This window comes from Narcine bancroftii, chromosome 6 (genome assembly GCF_036971445.1).
Source record: "Narcine bancroftii isolate sNarBan1 chromosome 6, sNarBan1.hap1, whole genome shotgun sequence".
Lineage (NCBI taxonomy): Eukaryota > Metazoa > Chordata > Chondrichthyes > Torpediniformes > Narcinidae > Narcine > Narcine bancroftii.
The window spans coordinates 165,426,925-165,443,256 of NC_091474.1; the positions used below are offsets into that span (position 1 = coordinate 165,426,925).

A 16,332-nucleotide genomic window follows, 5' to 3' on the forward strand; every position below is an offset into this window, starting at 1 on the left:
ATTTTTCAAACTATAAATATATCTGAGATTTTTGGAGGTGGTGCAACTTCTGAACCAAGTCAAGGACATTCTTGTGTTGACGCTACAGCTAGCAAGATCATTAAATTTATTTGGAAGGGCAGCTGATGTTGACATTGTAATATTAAACAAGGCCATCCTTTACTTTCGGGTGTCTTAAAAATGGATTTCTGAAATTACTGGATCGTTTTTCAATCCTACACAATCAGTAATTGGAAAGATTAGAATAACCTTTCTTTAAATTTTGACAAACAACATGGTAATAAGCCCTTCCGGCCCACAATCCCATGTCCCTCAAATACACCAAATAATACAATCCCCGTAAGTTTTTGAAGGATTGGAGGAAACCGGAGCAGCCAGAAGAAACCGGAGCAGAGACGGGGAGAACATGCAAACTCCTTACAGACATCACAGAAATCAAACCCAGGTCACTGGTGCTATAATACCATTGTACTAATCAGTACACTAACTGTGCTGTCCATTATGTTAACTATGACAGATTTCTTGTTACTATTTTAAAAAGTAATTATTATAATTTGTGCTTTTGCTGAGTATGTTATTTGTATATTCTATAATATTTATTTTTAATTGATATATGTGGTACAAATAAGACCAACGTGCAATTCCCAATCATTTTTGATCTTGAGAAAGCATTAGTGAGCCACTTTAATGGAATAGTCAAGTCACATTTATTTGTTGTTCATACCATAACCATTGCAGTGTTCATTGAAAACAAGATAGCGTTTCTCTGGACTATAGTGCTGGTTATTTACATGGCTAAATTACATCAGAAACTTTTTTATAAATAACATATCACTTATAAATATCATGTTACATATTCTAACCCTGTGTCCCCAGAGTTCAGAAGCCTCACGGCTTGGGGGAAAAAATTGTTTTACAATCTGGTCATGAGGACCTGAATGCTTTGGCACCTCTTCCCAGATGGCAGGAGGGGTGTGTGGAGTCCTTCACAATGTTTATGTCTTTCTGCAAACAACAGCCATTATAAATGTCCATCATGGCAGAGAGAGAGAGACCCCAATAATCACCTCAGCAGTCTTTACTATCCGCTGCAGGGACTTGCATTCTGGGATGGTGCAGCTGCCCAACCAGGCGGTGATGCAGTTACATAGGATGCTCTCAATACATCCCCTGTAGAATGTAGTGAGGGTGGAGGGTGGAAGCTGAACTTTCCTCAACCTCCGCTGGAAGTAAAGGTGTTGTTGGGTCTTCTTGGCAATGGATCTGGTGTTGGGGGACCAGGAGAGATTCTCCGCCAAGTGCACACCAAGGAATTTGATGTTCTTGACTACCTCTGATGGTCAGTGGAGATTGACCACCCCACCCCACCCTACCCCGGGCTCTCCTGAAGTCAACCACCATCTCCTTTGTTTTGTTGACGTTCAGATGTAGGTTGTTGTCTTTGCACCAGTCCAGTGTTTGCACCTCCCCTCTGTAAGCTGACTCATTGTTCTTGCTTATGAGCCCCACCATGGTCGTGTTGTCAGTAAACTTGATGTGATTAGAACTGTATCTCACTGCATAGTCATGGGTCAGCAGGATAAACAGCAGTAGGGTGAGCACGTAGCCCTGGGGAGCCTCCATGCTCAGTGTGATGGTGTTGGACATGTTGTTTCCAACCCAGACTGACTGAGGTCTTCCGGACAGGAAGTTGAGCATCCAGTTAGAGGAAAGTGTTTAGGCCCAACAGGTGCTAATCAGGTGTTGCGTGATGATTGTGTTGAAAGCTGAGCTGAAGTCTATGAACAGTATTCGAACATACAAGTCTTTATTTTCCAGATGGGTGATGACTAGGTGAAGCATGGAGGCAATGGCATCATCTGTAGTTCGGTTGGGAAAGTATGCAAACTGCAGGGGGTCCAATAGAAACTCAGAATTAAGAACAGTAATTGCTCCGTTCAATGCAATCTAGAGAAATCTGCTAAATCAAATGTTCTAGATGCAATGGTGCATTTTCTTTGAAAACTTAAAGTATTAATTGGTATTGATATGTAAACATAAAAATTGTTGTGTATGCACTCACACAATTAAGACTCGGATGCTTTCTCATCCTTTACTTCTATTAGACTAACATGGCTACTGAAACACAGGGTTATATATATATGGAAGGGTGACATCATGACGTAGGTGGCCTGATGTCCAGAAGAGGGTGGGCTTATACCCAACACTCTCCCCCCTATGTGATAAATGCTGACCGGGCCCCTTCGAACTAATAAGATTACATCGGGACCAGGACTACAAGTAAGAATTAGAATACATCTCATGAGTAATTATAATTATAAAAGGGAAAGTATTTAATAATAATCAGGGCACATAGTCCTTAAAGCATTCACGTGGTCTTCCTTCTCTTTTGGACCGCCTCAGTTGGGTCGGCGGTCGAGTCAGAGGTGACTGCCTGTCTTCGCTGCCCTCCTGGCTGCGTACCTCAGTTTACTAGACTCCTTGGTTCTGCAACCATCTCTGCCCCTCCCCCTACTCGGTCTGAGTGATGGGATAGGAACATAGGAAGTAGGAACAGGAGTAGGCCAAAAATGGCCCATCGAGCCTGCTCCGCCATTCAATACGATCATGGCTGATCTAATTTATGACCTAACTCCACCTACCTGCCTTCTCCCCATATCCCCTGATTCCTCTATCATGTAAAAATGTATCTAACCAAATTTTAAATATGTTTAATGAGGCAGCCTCAACCACTTCCCTGGTTAGAGAATTCCAAACATTCACTACTCTCTGAGAAAAACTATTTTTTCTCATCTCTGTCCTAAATCTACTCCCCCAAATCTTGAGACTGTGTCCTCTCGTTTTAGTTTCCCCGGCCAGCTCAAAAAACCTTCCTACATCTATCCTATCCATACCCTTCATAATCCTATATGTTTCTATAAGATCTCCTCTCATTCTTCTGAACTCGAGCAAATACAATCCTAGATGATTTAATCTTTCATCATAAGTCAACCCCTTCATCCCAGGGATCAACCTAGTAAACCTCCTCTGGACCGTCTCCAAAGCCAGTATATCCTTCCTCAAATATGGAGACCAGAAATGGACACAGTACTCTAGGTGCGGTCTCACCAGTACCTTATACAGTTGCAACATTACCTCCCTACTCCTGAATTCAATTCCTCTAGCGATGGGATGGTTTGGGCAGGCCACGGCAAGTCTGATTCCACCTCCTCCAGTTCATGAGGCAGTTCATGGACCTTAGTGTCAGGCAATGCTCGTAATTGGTCAATGTGTTGCTTCCACAATTGGTCCCCTACTAGAACCGAGTATGAGCTGGGGCTCAATTTTTGTAAGAGTACTCCTACCACCCATGGGTCTTTATATCATCTATAGTCCTGTACCAGAACTCTCTCACCCACTTCTAATGTTTGAGTTGAGGTCTGTGGCGATGCCATTTTTTAAAAACAATCAGAGATATAGATCTGGATGAACTGTGGACAACCTGGTCCGCAGGTTGCGGCCAAACATTATTTCTGCTGGGATGCAGTAGAATGTGGCGTGTTTATGTATCCCTATAAATCTGTGATTTATTGTGTCCAAGAGGCACTTATAAGTTTCATGGTTTTCATTGCTTTTTTGAATGTTTATACAAAATGTTCTGCCTCCCCATTAGTATTTGGGTGATAGGGTATGGACAAAATATGTCTGATATTGTTGTCGTGCATAAATTTATTTTAATGTTCTGATGTAAATTGAGGCCCATTGTCCGTAACTAATTCATGAGGCAATCCATAAGAGGTAAAGATAGCTTATAGACAGTCAATCATGGGATCTGCTTTGGTATTTTTCAGCTGTGAAACTACTGGCCATTTGGAGTGTGTATCCACAGCTCTTAGGAATGTCTCAGCCACGAATGGTCCGGCCAAGTCTGCAAGAGTCTGATGGCTACTTCCATGGGTTGCAGTATTTTTGGCTGCATTGATTGACATACTTTACATTCTCTTACTGTTGCTTCAATGTCTCTGTCTATGGAGGGTCACCAGACATGCATCTGGGCCAGTGCTTTCATTCGTACCATTCACGGACGTTGTGGTGCAGTTCTGACAACATGGTAGTTTTCCATTTGACTAGAATAATTGTACGGGTAACCCATAGTAAATATCCTTCTTCAACTGATAATTCATGGCAGCGTGTGTGATATGGTTTTAGATTTTCTGGAATGAATTCAGATCCGAGCCACCCATTAAGGGTGGTATAGGATCTTGTTTAATGTTGCCTCTTTTTGGATTTCCTTTATGATGATTTGAGCTGTAATGGGCAGTTGTTGAAGTTGTTCTTGGTTGATGGCAGCTGCCTCTGCTATCCATTTAATAATTTCTTCTCGTTGTTCTGTCTCGGGTAGCTGCATGCGTGATAAGGCATCTGCATGTCTATTGAGTGTTCCTGGTTTATGTTTTATATCACAGTTTTACGCCGCTAGTAGCATGGCCCATCTTTGAATTCTGGCTAATACTGGTACACCTTTGTGAGGCTCCAGGATTAAACTAAGAGGTTTGTTGTATGTGATCAAGGTGAATTTTTTTTCCATAAATTTATTGGTGGAATTTTTTTTACACCAAAAATTATTGCCAATCCTTCTTTTTCTAGTTAGGCATAATTGCGTTCACTTGTGGTTAATGTTCATGAAGCATACACGACTGATTGCTCACCTTTTTCTGTGATTTGGGATAGTACCGCTCTTAGTCCCACTGGTGAAGCATCCATGGAGAGTGTAACTTCTTTACTAGGGTCGTAATGGATCAGCACCTTATTTTTTGATGTTAGTATTTCCTTTAGTTGATCTGTGTTTTTAGTTTCTGTATTCCAATACCATGTTTGATCTTTCTTGAGTAATTGGTTCAGCGTGCTGCACAGTGTAGACATATTAAGGATATGTTTTCGGTAGTGATTAACAAGTCCTAGGAAGGACTACAATTCCGATTTGTTGATTGGGTATGGGACCTTGTGAACAGCTTCTGTTCCTGCTGGATTCATTCCCACCCGCTCGTTGTTGATTGTAAACCAAAAGTATGTTACTGAGGGGCGCATGAGGTCACATTTGTCCTTTTGTAATCATATAGTTGTAGTCTGGTTAAAACCTTTTGTAAGTGTTCACTGTCGTTTCAGCCCGTGATGATGATATCATCTAGGAAACACCCAACTGAGAGTCCATGTAGTAATTTGTCCATCGTTGCCTGAAAAATCACAGGTGTTGCTGAAATTCCGTAAGGCAGGTGTGTAGGTAAATAGTCCCAGATGGGGATTGATGGTCACATATTCCCTTGATTTTTTGTCCAATTCTATCTGTTGATCTTCTTGTGACAAATCTAGTTTTGTGCATTTTTGCCCTCTGTTTAGTGCTTGGAACAATTCTTTTGCCTTGGGATTTGGGTGTTCAGGTTTTTTGAGCGACGGATTGATGGTGATTTTGTAATTGCCGCAAATGCAAGTTTCACCATTTGCTTTTCGTACGGGTACAATGGGATCTGCCCAATCGCTGTATTGTAGTGGTTCTAATACACCTTCATGTTTTAGTCTATTTAATTCTGCCTCAATTTTCCCTTTTATAGCAAATGAAATTGTTCTGGCTTTGAAGAATTTTGGTTCTGCATTATCTTTTAATTGCAGTTTGGCTTGAACACCTTTGATTTTCCCCAATTCTTGTTAAAAACCACCTTGTGGTTGCTGAGGATTTGGTCGAGTTCTGACTGGGTGGTGTCTGTGTTATTTACATTTAATATTGAACCAATTTCCAGCCAGTCTCGGGGGATGCGCTGTAGCCAGTTTCTTCAGAAGAGTGCTGGTCCCTGGGTATCTACGATGTAGAGAGAGAGTGTTTTTTGTTGCTGTTGTTTGTATTGTACTTGGACAGTATGTTTTCCAAATACTTTGATTCTGTCTCCTGTAACAGATCTTAGAGTTATTTCAGTTGTTTTTACCGGGAGGCAAGGTAGCAAGCGTTCCTTTACAGGTAACGGCATTAGGGACATCTCAGCCCCTGTGTCTAACTCCATCTCAGGGGTATCCATTTATTGCTGTGTTTTCTTTGTTTATTTATCTGATGTGTAATATCTCAAGGAGGTGAAATTTCAGGTGCTTGAAGGTCAGCCGTTGGGCTCTTATTATCATCGTTGCTAGGTTTTCTCTCTCTCTCTGCAATTGCTTTGACTTTAGTTGTCTGGTCATTTGCAGGCCACCTGCACTTTAGAAGTGAACATTTAGTTTTGATATGTCCTTCTGTTTTGCAATGGTTCAGTTCAGAATTTTTCAAGAAACAGTTTTTTGGTCGGTGGTTGTATTTCCCATAACGGAAGCATTGTTGGGGGGAAAACCTCCCAACCAGTAGGTCTGGTTGACCCACATCTAAGTTCTTATCTGTCATTTCAGAGCTGCAGGTAGTTCTGTATGCAATCTGTAACATTACATCTTGATCCATTACTAATTATTCTTGTTTTGCTTGGCGATTTGCCAGAACCATCACTAATCTGTCTCGCAGTGCCTGATTTAGAAACTGCTCGAAATGACAGTGCTCCACCAGTTTGTGCAACTATGCCAGGTATTTACTTACTGTTTCTCTTGGTCTTTGACTCCTTTCATAGAATCGTTGCCTTTCTGCCATAACTGGTGATTTGGAGCTTAAATAGTTCCTTAGAGCTGTGCATAATTCGTTGAATGTCTTCATCCCTGGATCCTCCAGGGTCAGGAAGGTCTTAAGGAGGTTGAATGTTTTGCTGCCCATTATACTGAGGATGAGGGCATGTTTGCAGTTTACTGGTCCTTCCACAATATTGTGGGCTATGCAGTAGTGGTTAAACCGTTCTACGTAGTTATCCTAAATTTCTTCTACTTTGTCAAATTCCTTTAACTTTCCCTCCACCATCTTTGCGTACTTTCACCTTGATCTTTTGGTGGAAATTTGTTGGGTAGTTGTTTTTTTTCCTTTCCTCTGTTGTTTTCTTTCTCGCAGTTAGTGCATGGAGCACGTGTAGGTTTTGTTTCGTTCTTCGTCGCCACTGTTGTGCTTGCACTCACAGAATTAAGACTCGGAGACGTGATGGTTTCTCATCCTTAACTTCTATTAGACTAACATAGCTACTGACACACAGAGTTTTATATATATGGAAGGGTGACATCATGACGTGGGCTTCATGATGTCCAGAAGAGGATGGGCTTATACCCAATAAAAATGAACTCAGTTTATTACTTTCAAAGAGCTGCTCCAATGTTACAAGCACACATGACAGCTTTGTAAAATGATTTCAATCTCCTCTTGGCTACAACCTTAGTGTGGATTGACATTTCATATAAAAGATAGGTATACCAAACTCATTTATAAATTATCCTGTCTCAGCTATTATCTTTAAACTACATCCATTCTGGAAAAAGTAGATGCCATAAACTCCACTGTTCATTTTAACAGAACATGATGACATATAGAAACACAAAAGCTGCAACATAATTCACATTAATGAAGCAAGCTTCACCTTGCAGTGTTAAACCATGCAATGAATTTTATGTAAAGCAACACTTAGAGATTTTAACAAAATATGAACTGTTTTTCAAACAATAAACAATATTCTTCAGCATGTGCATATTACATATGCAAACTAAAAGTAGCTTCTTTTCTAAACAGTAAAAAATGCGAGAAAGAGAAAATGCATGCAGAGAGTATAAGTATGTTTGCAAACTAACAAACTACAATATCAGACGGGTAAACAAGAAGCCCAGTTGATGTCTTTTATATTACACCATGTCAACTGAAATGTAACAATATATTTTTTATACTTTCATTCTCTGGTTCAACATCATGAAAATCTACTAATGTGATGCAAAGTTCATGAATTAATTGGCTGAAATCCCACAATTAAGTATTTTATTCAACATAGAGCAGTTGGCGTAGCAATTAGCGCAATGCCTTTACAGCGCCAGCAATCAGGACCGGGTCTGGGCTCGAATCCTATGCTGTCTGTAAGGAGTTTGAATGTCCTCCCCATGTCTGCGTGGGTTTTCTCCAGGGGCTCCGGTTTCCTCCCACCCTTCAAAAATGTAATGAGGTGTAATTTGGGCGGCATGGACTCGTGGGCCAAATTGGCCTGTTACAGTGCTGTATGCCTAATTTAATTTAATATACCTGGTTTTATCTGATGCATTTATCTGAGATTTCCTTGATTTTTAAACATGTAAACTTTGATGCTTCACTGAAGCCTTTATGCAAGATTGATTCTGCGATAATAATTTGTCTGTGAGTTTGGAGTTACTTCACTGCAGTTAATGGAGGATCTTAGAGATGTATGATCACTGAGAGATATACAAGTGGCTGAGAGAGAACCTATGCTCTCAGACCACGGTGTGATCACTCAGGCATCTCTTTGGGCTAGGTTCACATTATGAGCCTTCTATTTGCAGTGCTGGCAGACAAGATATCTAGTGACTCATTTACCCATGCTCCCAGCAGGGAGCAGCAACAAATTCTTCTTAAGTGTCTCCAAGTTGCAGTATAAACACAACAGAAATTTAGAAGCATATTGAAAAGCTCTCTACATGGGGGAAATACAGTCCAACTTTTTCTATCACTTGTGAAAGATTCAAACCAGAGGGAGGAACTGAAAGCCATATACATATAACCTTAGACTTCCATTATGTGCAAGTTGTTTCAAAAAAGTTTTAAAAACTTGCGTTTAGATAGGATCTTTCAAGATGTCTCATGGGATTTTACAGCATTATACTTTTAAACTGGAGTTCCTATTTCAATGCAGAATTATAAAGACTTCCTTAATTGAACAAAACAACTTAAAATCAGTAGCCTGAACAAGATAATGCAAACCTAATCATATGTCGAAAACTTTGTTAAATCTTGACAAAGGGTTTCTGACCAGATTTTTTAATTGTCTCTCATCTCACTGATGCAGCCTGACCAATCGAGTACAGTGTTTCCAACATTTTCTTGTTTTGGGTTAATTACATATTGAATTAGAAATGAAGAATGTTCTTTCAATTTAAATTTAATATTTTTTAAATTTTTTAATTAAATTTAAATTTACATTTTAAATTTAGACATACAGCATGGATACAGGCTCTTCTGGTCTATGAGCCCATGCCGCCCAATTACACCCAATTAACCTATAACCCCCATATGTTTTGAAGGGTGGGAGGAAACCCAAGCAGTTACAGGGAGAATTTACAAACTCCTCACAGACAGCTTGATTTGAAACCCACGTTGTGCTAACTGCTGTGCTAACAGTGCCATTCAGTTAACAAAATCATTTGGAACACTTTCAACATTTGTATCCTGAAGTTAACATAACTTAACCTACTTCCCATATGAACAGTTCCTAAATCCTCATTCCTGATGAACAAATGGGCCTTCCTGTTCTGCTTCACACTTTCCCATGCCCAGTCACTTAAACTTCCCACTACAGTTCAAGTTAACTTCCCCATTCAGGTTCAATTGCTTACATAACTCAGTGATAATTCAAAACTTGTTCTGGAAAGTGAATATTATTCTCTCGACACATGACCAGTCACACAATGATACACCTAAATAATCTGTTTTGTAGTATGTGATTACCATCCTGAAAGTATCATCTTATCTGTCAGAATTTCCCACACCGAGGGATAACATCCTCTAAATGCTCAAGTATTAACTTATTACATTTCTAATAATTGTACTTCTTGTATCGAGTGGCAAATTGTTTGTGTGGAACAACAAATCAGTGATGGCAAACATTCACCCACATTAAGTATTAAAGAATTGTTGAAAACGTGCTCCTATTATCCTTGGACCCTGATTCGGTCAAGCATAATTGTTATTAAATTCAATATTTGGTCATAGTTGCATACCTTTGAAATAATCACATAGTAAATATGAAACAGATATTTTTACTAATATATTCCAACATTCAGCCTATGAGTTCAGAGTGCAGTTATTGGCTGCAAGCTGAAGTCAGATTTATTCAGCTTCTTTCAATGCATTTTTTTCCTCACTCCTAAGTTGTAAAAATGTCATATGGAATGTCTTAAATTAGAAAAAAAACCAAACAAAGTGCATGAAAACTGGTCTGTGTTTAAAGCAGCAATGCTACTGATCAAAGATTACATTTATAAAATTCCCTCCACATCCATGGGACTGAAATATCATCAATTTTATAACATGAAATGATAGATTTGTATTTACTAATGTCCATCTTTTACACATTACACTGAAAAATATCAAGACTATTTCTTCTGTTCAGAAAAGAAAATTATCTGAATCCTTTCATGACAGGAGAGCCTTCCTGCCACCCAACTGCAGATATCATTTAAAAATCAATTTATTTAACATGTTGTCAAGATCTGTCATTTCTGCATATGTACAACATGTACAACACCCCAGTCATTTCAGTGGCCACATTTTTTTTGCAGATAAATGATAGCTGAGGACAGGCTAACAATTTCTTATAGTTCCTTCAATTTGGAAAAATATGTCAAAATGCCTCCCTTGTGTATTAAAAGACCAAATTTGACATCCAAACAAGTTTTCAGACAAAGAGCAAGAGTTGGTTCAGAGATAGTTTAAAGGAATGTCTTAAAAGAGGAAAGATGTAGAGAAGTTGAGGGAAAAAATTATAGCTTTGGACCTTACTGGCTAAAGACGGAGTAAAAAAAGTAAGAGATGCTCAGAGATGGAGAAGCGTTTTCGAGCCAATTGAATATGGAGACCATACAATGAAGATGAAAACAAGGTGAGAATAATTTTTAAGCCAATGCAAATTGACAGGGAGAACAATAATCAGCAAAACTGATGAATAATTATTGGAAGGCAATAATTAGGGAAAGGCTCTCTAATTGAAGACATGATTAATTTCAAGTTTATGATCATCTGATTGCATGTGACAAAACAGCATCTCTCCAGATCATGGTGCACACACAAAAACTCAGTACATAATGATCACATAAATAATCAAAATAAATATCTCAATATTTGGGCTGATTTACACCACAAACAGTACTTATTCCATTTGCTAAATTACAAATATTTTTAATGTGCAATTAGATTACTTACCTCAATGGTTTTACAGATTTCTTCCAGTTGAGTAATAATTGCCTGGATTCTGTCATTTCCTGCCACCAGCATTGCAATTCCATCACTGAGCTCAGTCTGTGGAAAATATAGGAACTTATCAAGACTAGGATGGGTCTATTCCAGCCAGCAAAGATAGCATGCTTGGTCCATAGATTGAACATTTCTTCTGGGATTGTAATAATAAATCATTTAAGATAAATTAATAATACTTTTTAAAATTTGAACTTCAGAGCATTTCATTCTACTGTTAATTTGCTCGAGAGACAGATTTTCCTTGAAGGACTCAGACTGATAAACAATGATAAACCTTTTGACGTTTATAGACATTCTGAAGAGGTGCCACTTCACAATCTTTATGAGCACCAAAGACTTTGCACATGGAACAGGTGGGAACCTCACAAGTTAGACAGTAAATATTAATCTTTTCATCTTCATGCTCTTCGCACATCAACTGCTGGTCAGGCTTGGTGTGCAGAGGTCTGAAAGAAATCATAAATAAATAGTACTAAAATTAAGACAAAATAAAGTAATGCAACTTGAAATACCAAAAACTTAAAGAACAAGTCACTTTAAGAGAAAAATACATGTGATAATTGCCTCCTCACTCTGGGTCCCTGAAAATACACCACTTATTTTCTCTGCCACCCCACTCATTCCTCCATCACCACGTTTCATTCACCTCACAGCTGGACTTTCCTCAAGCTCTCAGGGCTTGCAGCAGGACCTAGACCAGCGGGAAAAATGGTAGGCGGAATTTAATGTGGACAGGTGTGAGATGTCGCATTTTGGAAGGACAAACCAGTTAATGGAAAGGGGCTGTGGAGTGCAGAAGAACAGAGGGATCTGGGAATACAGAAACCTAATTCCTTGAATGTGGGGTCACAAGTAACTAGGGTTGTAAAGAGAGCTTTTGGCAAATTGGCCTTCATAAATCAAAGTATTGAATACAAGCATTAAACAAGAAAGTCTGCATATGCTGTGATTATAGTTTAATCGACAATAGTGCTGGAGTAAATCAGGAGCTTATGCAACAGCCATAGGAAGGGATGCTATGTCAAAATTGTATAAGGTATTGGTGAGGCCAAATTGGAAGAATTATGCACAGTTTTGGTCACTCAGGTTGAAAGAATGAAGAGAATATTTACAATGATGTTCCCGAGACTTGAGGAGTTGAGCTATTGGGAAAGGTTGAATGCGTTAGGAATTTATTCCCTTGAGCATAAGGGAATTTGGGGAGATTTGATCAAGGTATACAAAATTATGAAGGGTTTAGATAGGGTAGGTTTTCCCACTGAAGTAGGGTAAGACAAGAACAAGAGGACATGGTGTAATGGAGGATTTAGACCAGCTTATGCAAGAAGGGATGCAGTTGCATCAGAAGACATAATCTAAATTCCACCATGAGGCCCAGGATGCATATGAATTAGTAGACACATCTAAATTCCACCATCGGGCCCAGGGATGCATATGAATCAGTAAACACATCTAAATTCCACCATGAGGTCCAGAGATGCAGTTGTCTTTTGTTGGTCGCAGACTGTCAGGAGACCTTGAATATAATTAAATAATTTATTCAAAGAGATAAGCTATGAGTAAACAATTTTTTGGGTAATATAAGTCAAGGTCCCACTGCTGAAGTGGAGACTCTCTGAGGGGTGGAAACATCTCTCAGCAAGAAGAAGAACTTCTAGAGTCCAGCTAATGTCCCGGTCGGGGAAGGTGGAGAAGCTGCTACCGGCGCCCCGACAACCTACTACAAGTGTGCGGTCATTGCCTCACTTCGGCAGTTGGGACCAGTCCAGGCGTTGATAAGTATAATTGGGAAGGGCTTGTAGTTTGAAATCAGCTTTTGAATTTGTAATAAACATTTGTATAAACTGAACTGCTCTCGGTGTTGGTGTCCATTTTCTTTCGGTAGCTCAAACACTGTGAACAATCTAAAACGAACAAAGTGAGAGGTACGTTTACCCAGGACACATGGGTTAAGGGGAAAGGTGCATTATTAGGGAGAACTTTTTCACTCAGAGAGTGGTGAGAGTGTGGAATGAGCTGTCAGAGGGTGATGGATGTGGGTTCGATCTCATAATTTAAGAGAAGATTAACGGATGGGAGAGGTATGGAGGGTATGATCTGAGTGCAGATCGATAGGTCTCAGTGGAATAATAGTTCAGCACAGACTAGATAGGCCGAAGGACTGGTTTCTATGGTTCTAAAAGATGGTCAATGCAGTGAATTCCAAGACCAGAGGGATTCCTTGTGCTACCTTTAATTACTTGGAAATAGAAAGTGATGATTTGGGCACCTCCATGGCAATATGTTGAGTCACTTCATTTGGATGCAAGAAAAGGAAAACATTGTCAACGTGGAATAAAGAAAGTGAGAGATTCAGATACCCTATTGTGAGAGTTGGGTGAGGGGGCAGAGGTAGAATTAATGTTAACCATAAACCTCAGGAACTAAGGCATCACTTACCTGGTCATTGATAAAACAATTGGGGGAAAATCTAGTTAGGTACTTTTCTCTAATTTTCTTTGACTTCTTGTATACAGTAATTCATAAAGATATTGAAATTGGAGACAGAGGCTGATGAGTGGATTAGATCTGAGAGGTCAGGTGATAAAACTAATGATAATAGTTCTAATCAAAGCTGGCAACTATAAAGGGGTTCTTCTAACAAAAATATACCTCTGGCTATACTAGTATAGAAGTGTTTGTAAAATAATAGCTGTCCAATTACTGAAAACAATGAGAATAGTGGCAAAATCTGATTTTAAAATACCTTTTCTTGCCAAGTAAAATCAAAAGAGCAAATTATTGTAGTGGAGGTTATATAGTTAGATTGATAAATATATTTCAACACTGCCCATGTGTTATTGCCCTTTCAATAACCATCAATAAGTTCAGTTTATACTGTGCTAGTAAGTTACTTCACCTCTCAAAGTTGGTTGTGGATGTATCAACCGATTTCTCAAACACTTATGCTTTTCAATTTGTTCAGTTGAATTATCTGTATGCAAATCACATTACAAATAAAGGGCATAACATTTTCTTCAGTAATTTAACCCCATTGCTTATTCTTCATTTAATCCAAACCCTTTGACTTTTTATGGATCTTTTAAGTTGAGCACTGTGTACTTATATAACATTATTTTTTTTCTGTAGGTGGCTTCAGAGAATTAATAGAGCAACTTTAAAGCAGAGTAATATTCAAGTGAAATAATTATCTTCTGGGGACCATTCTTATCCAATTCCCCTGCTCTACTCACTTTACAGCTACGACTGTGGTTCAGTACAATAATAACAATCTACAAATTCATTGATGATACCAAGGTTGTGGGCTGCATAAAAAGGGGTGATGAGTCAGCATATAGGAAGGAGACTGAAAACTTGGCTGAATGGTGCACCAGCAACAACCTCACACTCAATGTCACCAAAGCCAAGGAGCTGATTGTTGAGTTCAAGGGAAAACCAGAGCTGTTGGATCCAGTGATCATTGGGGGATCAAAGGTGGAGAGGGTGAGTAAATTTAAGTTCTTTGGAGTAACTATTTTGGAAGATCTTTCTTGGGCCCAACATACTAATGGCATCATGAAGAAAGCACGTCAGTGCCTCTACTTCCTCAGGAGTTTGTGGAGGTTTGGTATGACACCAGATACCCTGGCAAATTTCTACACAGGTGTGGTGGAAAGTTTGCTGACCGACTACATCATGGTCTGGTATGGGAACTCTTAATAGAGTACAAAACCCTTCAAAATGTAGTGGACACAACCCAGGACATCATAGGCAAAACCCTCCCCACCATCAAGAACATCTCTATGGATCACTGCTGTCAGAGGGCAGCAGCAGTCATCAAGGATCCACACCACCCAGCACATGCTCTGTACTCGCTGTTGCCATTAGGAAAGATATATAGCTGCCACAAATCTCGCATCACCAGGTTCAGGAAAAGCTACTATTCCTCCACCATCAGATTTCTCAACAATAATCTGAAAAAGGGACTCATGTAAGGACTCTTACTTGTGCACTTCATTGTTTTCCCTCTGTATTTCAGTTTGTTTACATGCGTGTGTTTTTTTTTGCACAACCAATTAGTGGAATTCTGTCTGACCCACAGGAAAAAGAATCTCAGTTTGTGATGACATGCATGTATTTTGACAATAAATCTAAAATCTGAAAATCATAGTTATTGATTTAAACCTCAAATTTACCAAAGATTGGGCTCTATATTTAGTGAGCCTTCAAAACAATAAAAAATGTTCCATCTTTCTTTTCACCCACAGTTTACAGCACTGGTTCTCAACATTTTTCTTTCCACTCACATACCACTTTAAGTAATCCCTATGCCATCGGTGCTCTGTGATTAGTAAGGGTTTGCTTAAGGTGGTATGTGAGTGGGAAGGGAAGGTTGAGAATCACTGCTTGAGATCCAACTTTTACTGAAATATTTTGCTTGAGAAAAATTGTCATTGGCCCATTTCTGTTGGAGTTATGAAATCATGCACATAACGCGTCAATTAGGCACAATTAAAACAGTGGTTTTCAAACTTTTTCTTTCCGCCTACATACCATCTTAAGCAATCACAGAGCACCTATGGCATAGGAAATACTTAAAATGGTACGTGAGTGGAAAGGAAAAAGGTCGAGAACCACTGGTTTACAGGTTTAAAATTCCTAACGTGATATTTGACTCACATCACTTCCTTTGCTTCTTTCAATCTAGCTGCTTTCTCAATTTTTAACTATTCTGTTTTGGATTCCCACTGCAGAATATTCCCCTTTCTGTTATCTATTTTCAAGCAGGCTCTGCTTTTCAAATCATGGCTGATACATGGTTCATTGTTATTTGTCATTGTTTACTATTTACTTAATCCTTGCATGATACCAGTGTAAAATTTACCCTTTACCTGAAAGAATTATGGATGAAAGCATGTCCATAAGTAGATGGCGTAGTTCACGAGAGGAGAAATGAGGAAACAAAAGGCAACCTCAGAAGAATAAAGCATGCTTCATAATTATCACTAAAGCATATACACTCTCTGCCCAAATCTCTCTAAAAATAAAGAACATTGTAAGACCTTGATGATTCTTGCTTGTATATGTCAATGATATTTTCCACCAAGAGATTTCTCTGCAGGCCATAAACCCCATGGCGATCCAACACTACCTCGTGTCGGCAGGAAGGGCAGCGAAAGCGACCACCTGAAGGCACTGTTGCAGAACCCCTGGACTGCCAGAATGGATTGGAAGCCTAG

General features: G+C 39.2%; 1 protein-coding gene across 1 annotated transcript in view; it reads right to left on the reverse strand.

Annotated features, from left to right (window-relative positions):
- Positions 1–16,332, reverse strand: part of trim54 (tripartite motif containing 54) — a 51,688-nt gene that overhangs the window by 34,401 nt on the left and 955 nt on the right. The window contains exons 2-4 of the mRNA XM_069886592.1: positions 16,156–16,328; positions 11,388–11,559; positions 11,060–11,155 (exon numbers count right to left, since the gene is read on the reverse strand). Of these exons, the coding sequence (XP_069742693.1) occupies positions 11,060–11,155; positions 11,388–11,559; positions 16,156–16,328 (441 nt within the window). The remainder of the gene's footprint in view (positions 1–11,059; positions 11,156–11,387; positions 11,560–16,155; positions 16,329–16,332) is intronic.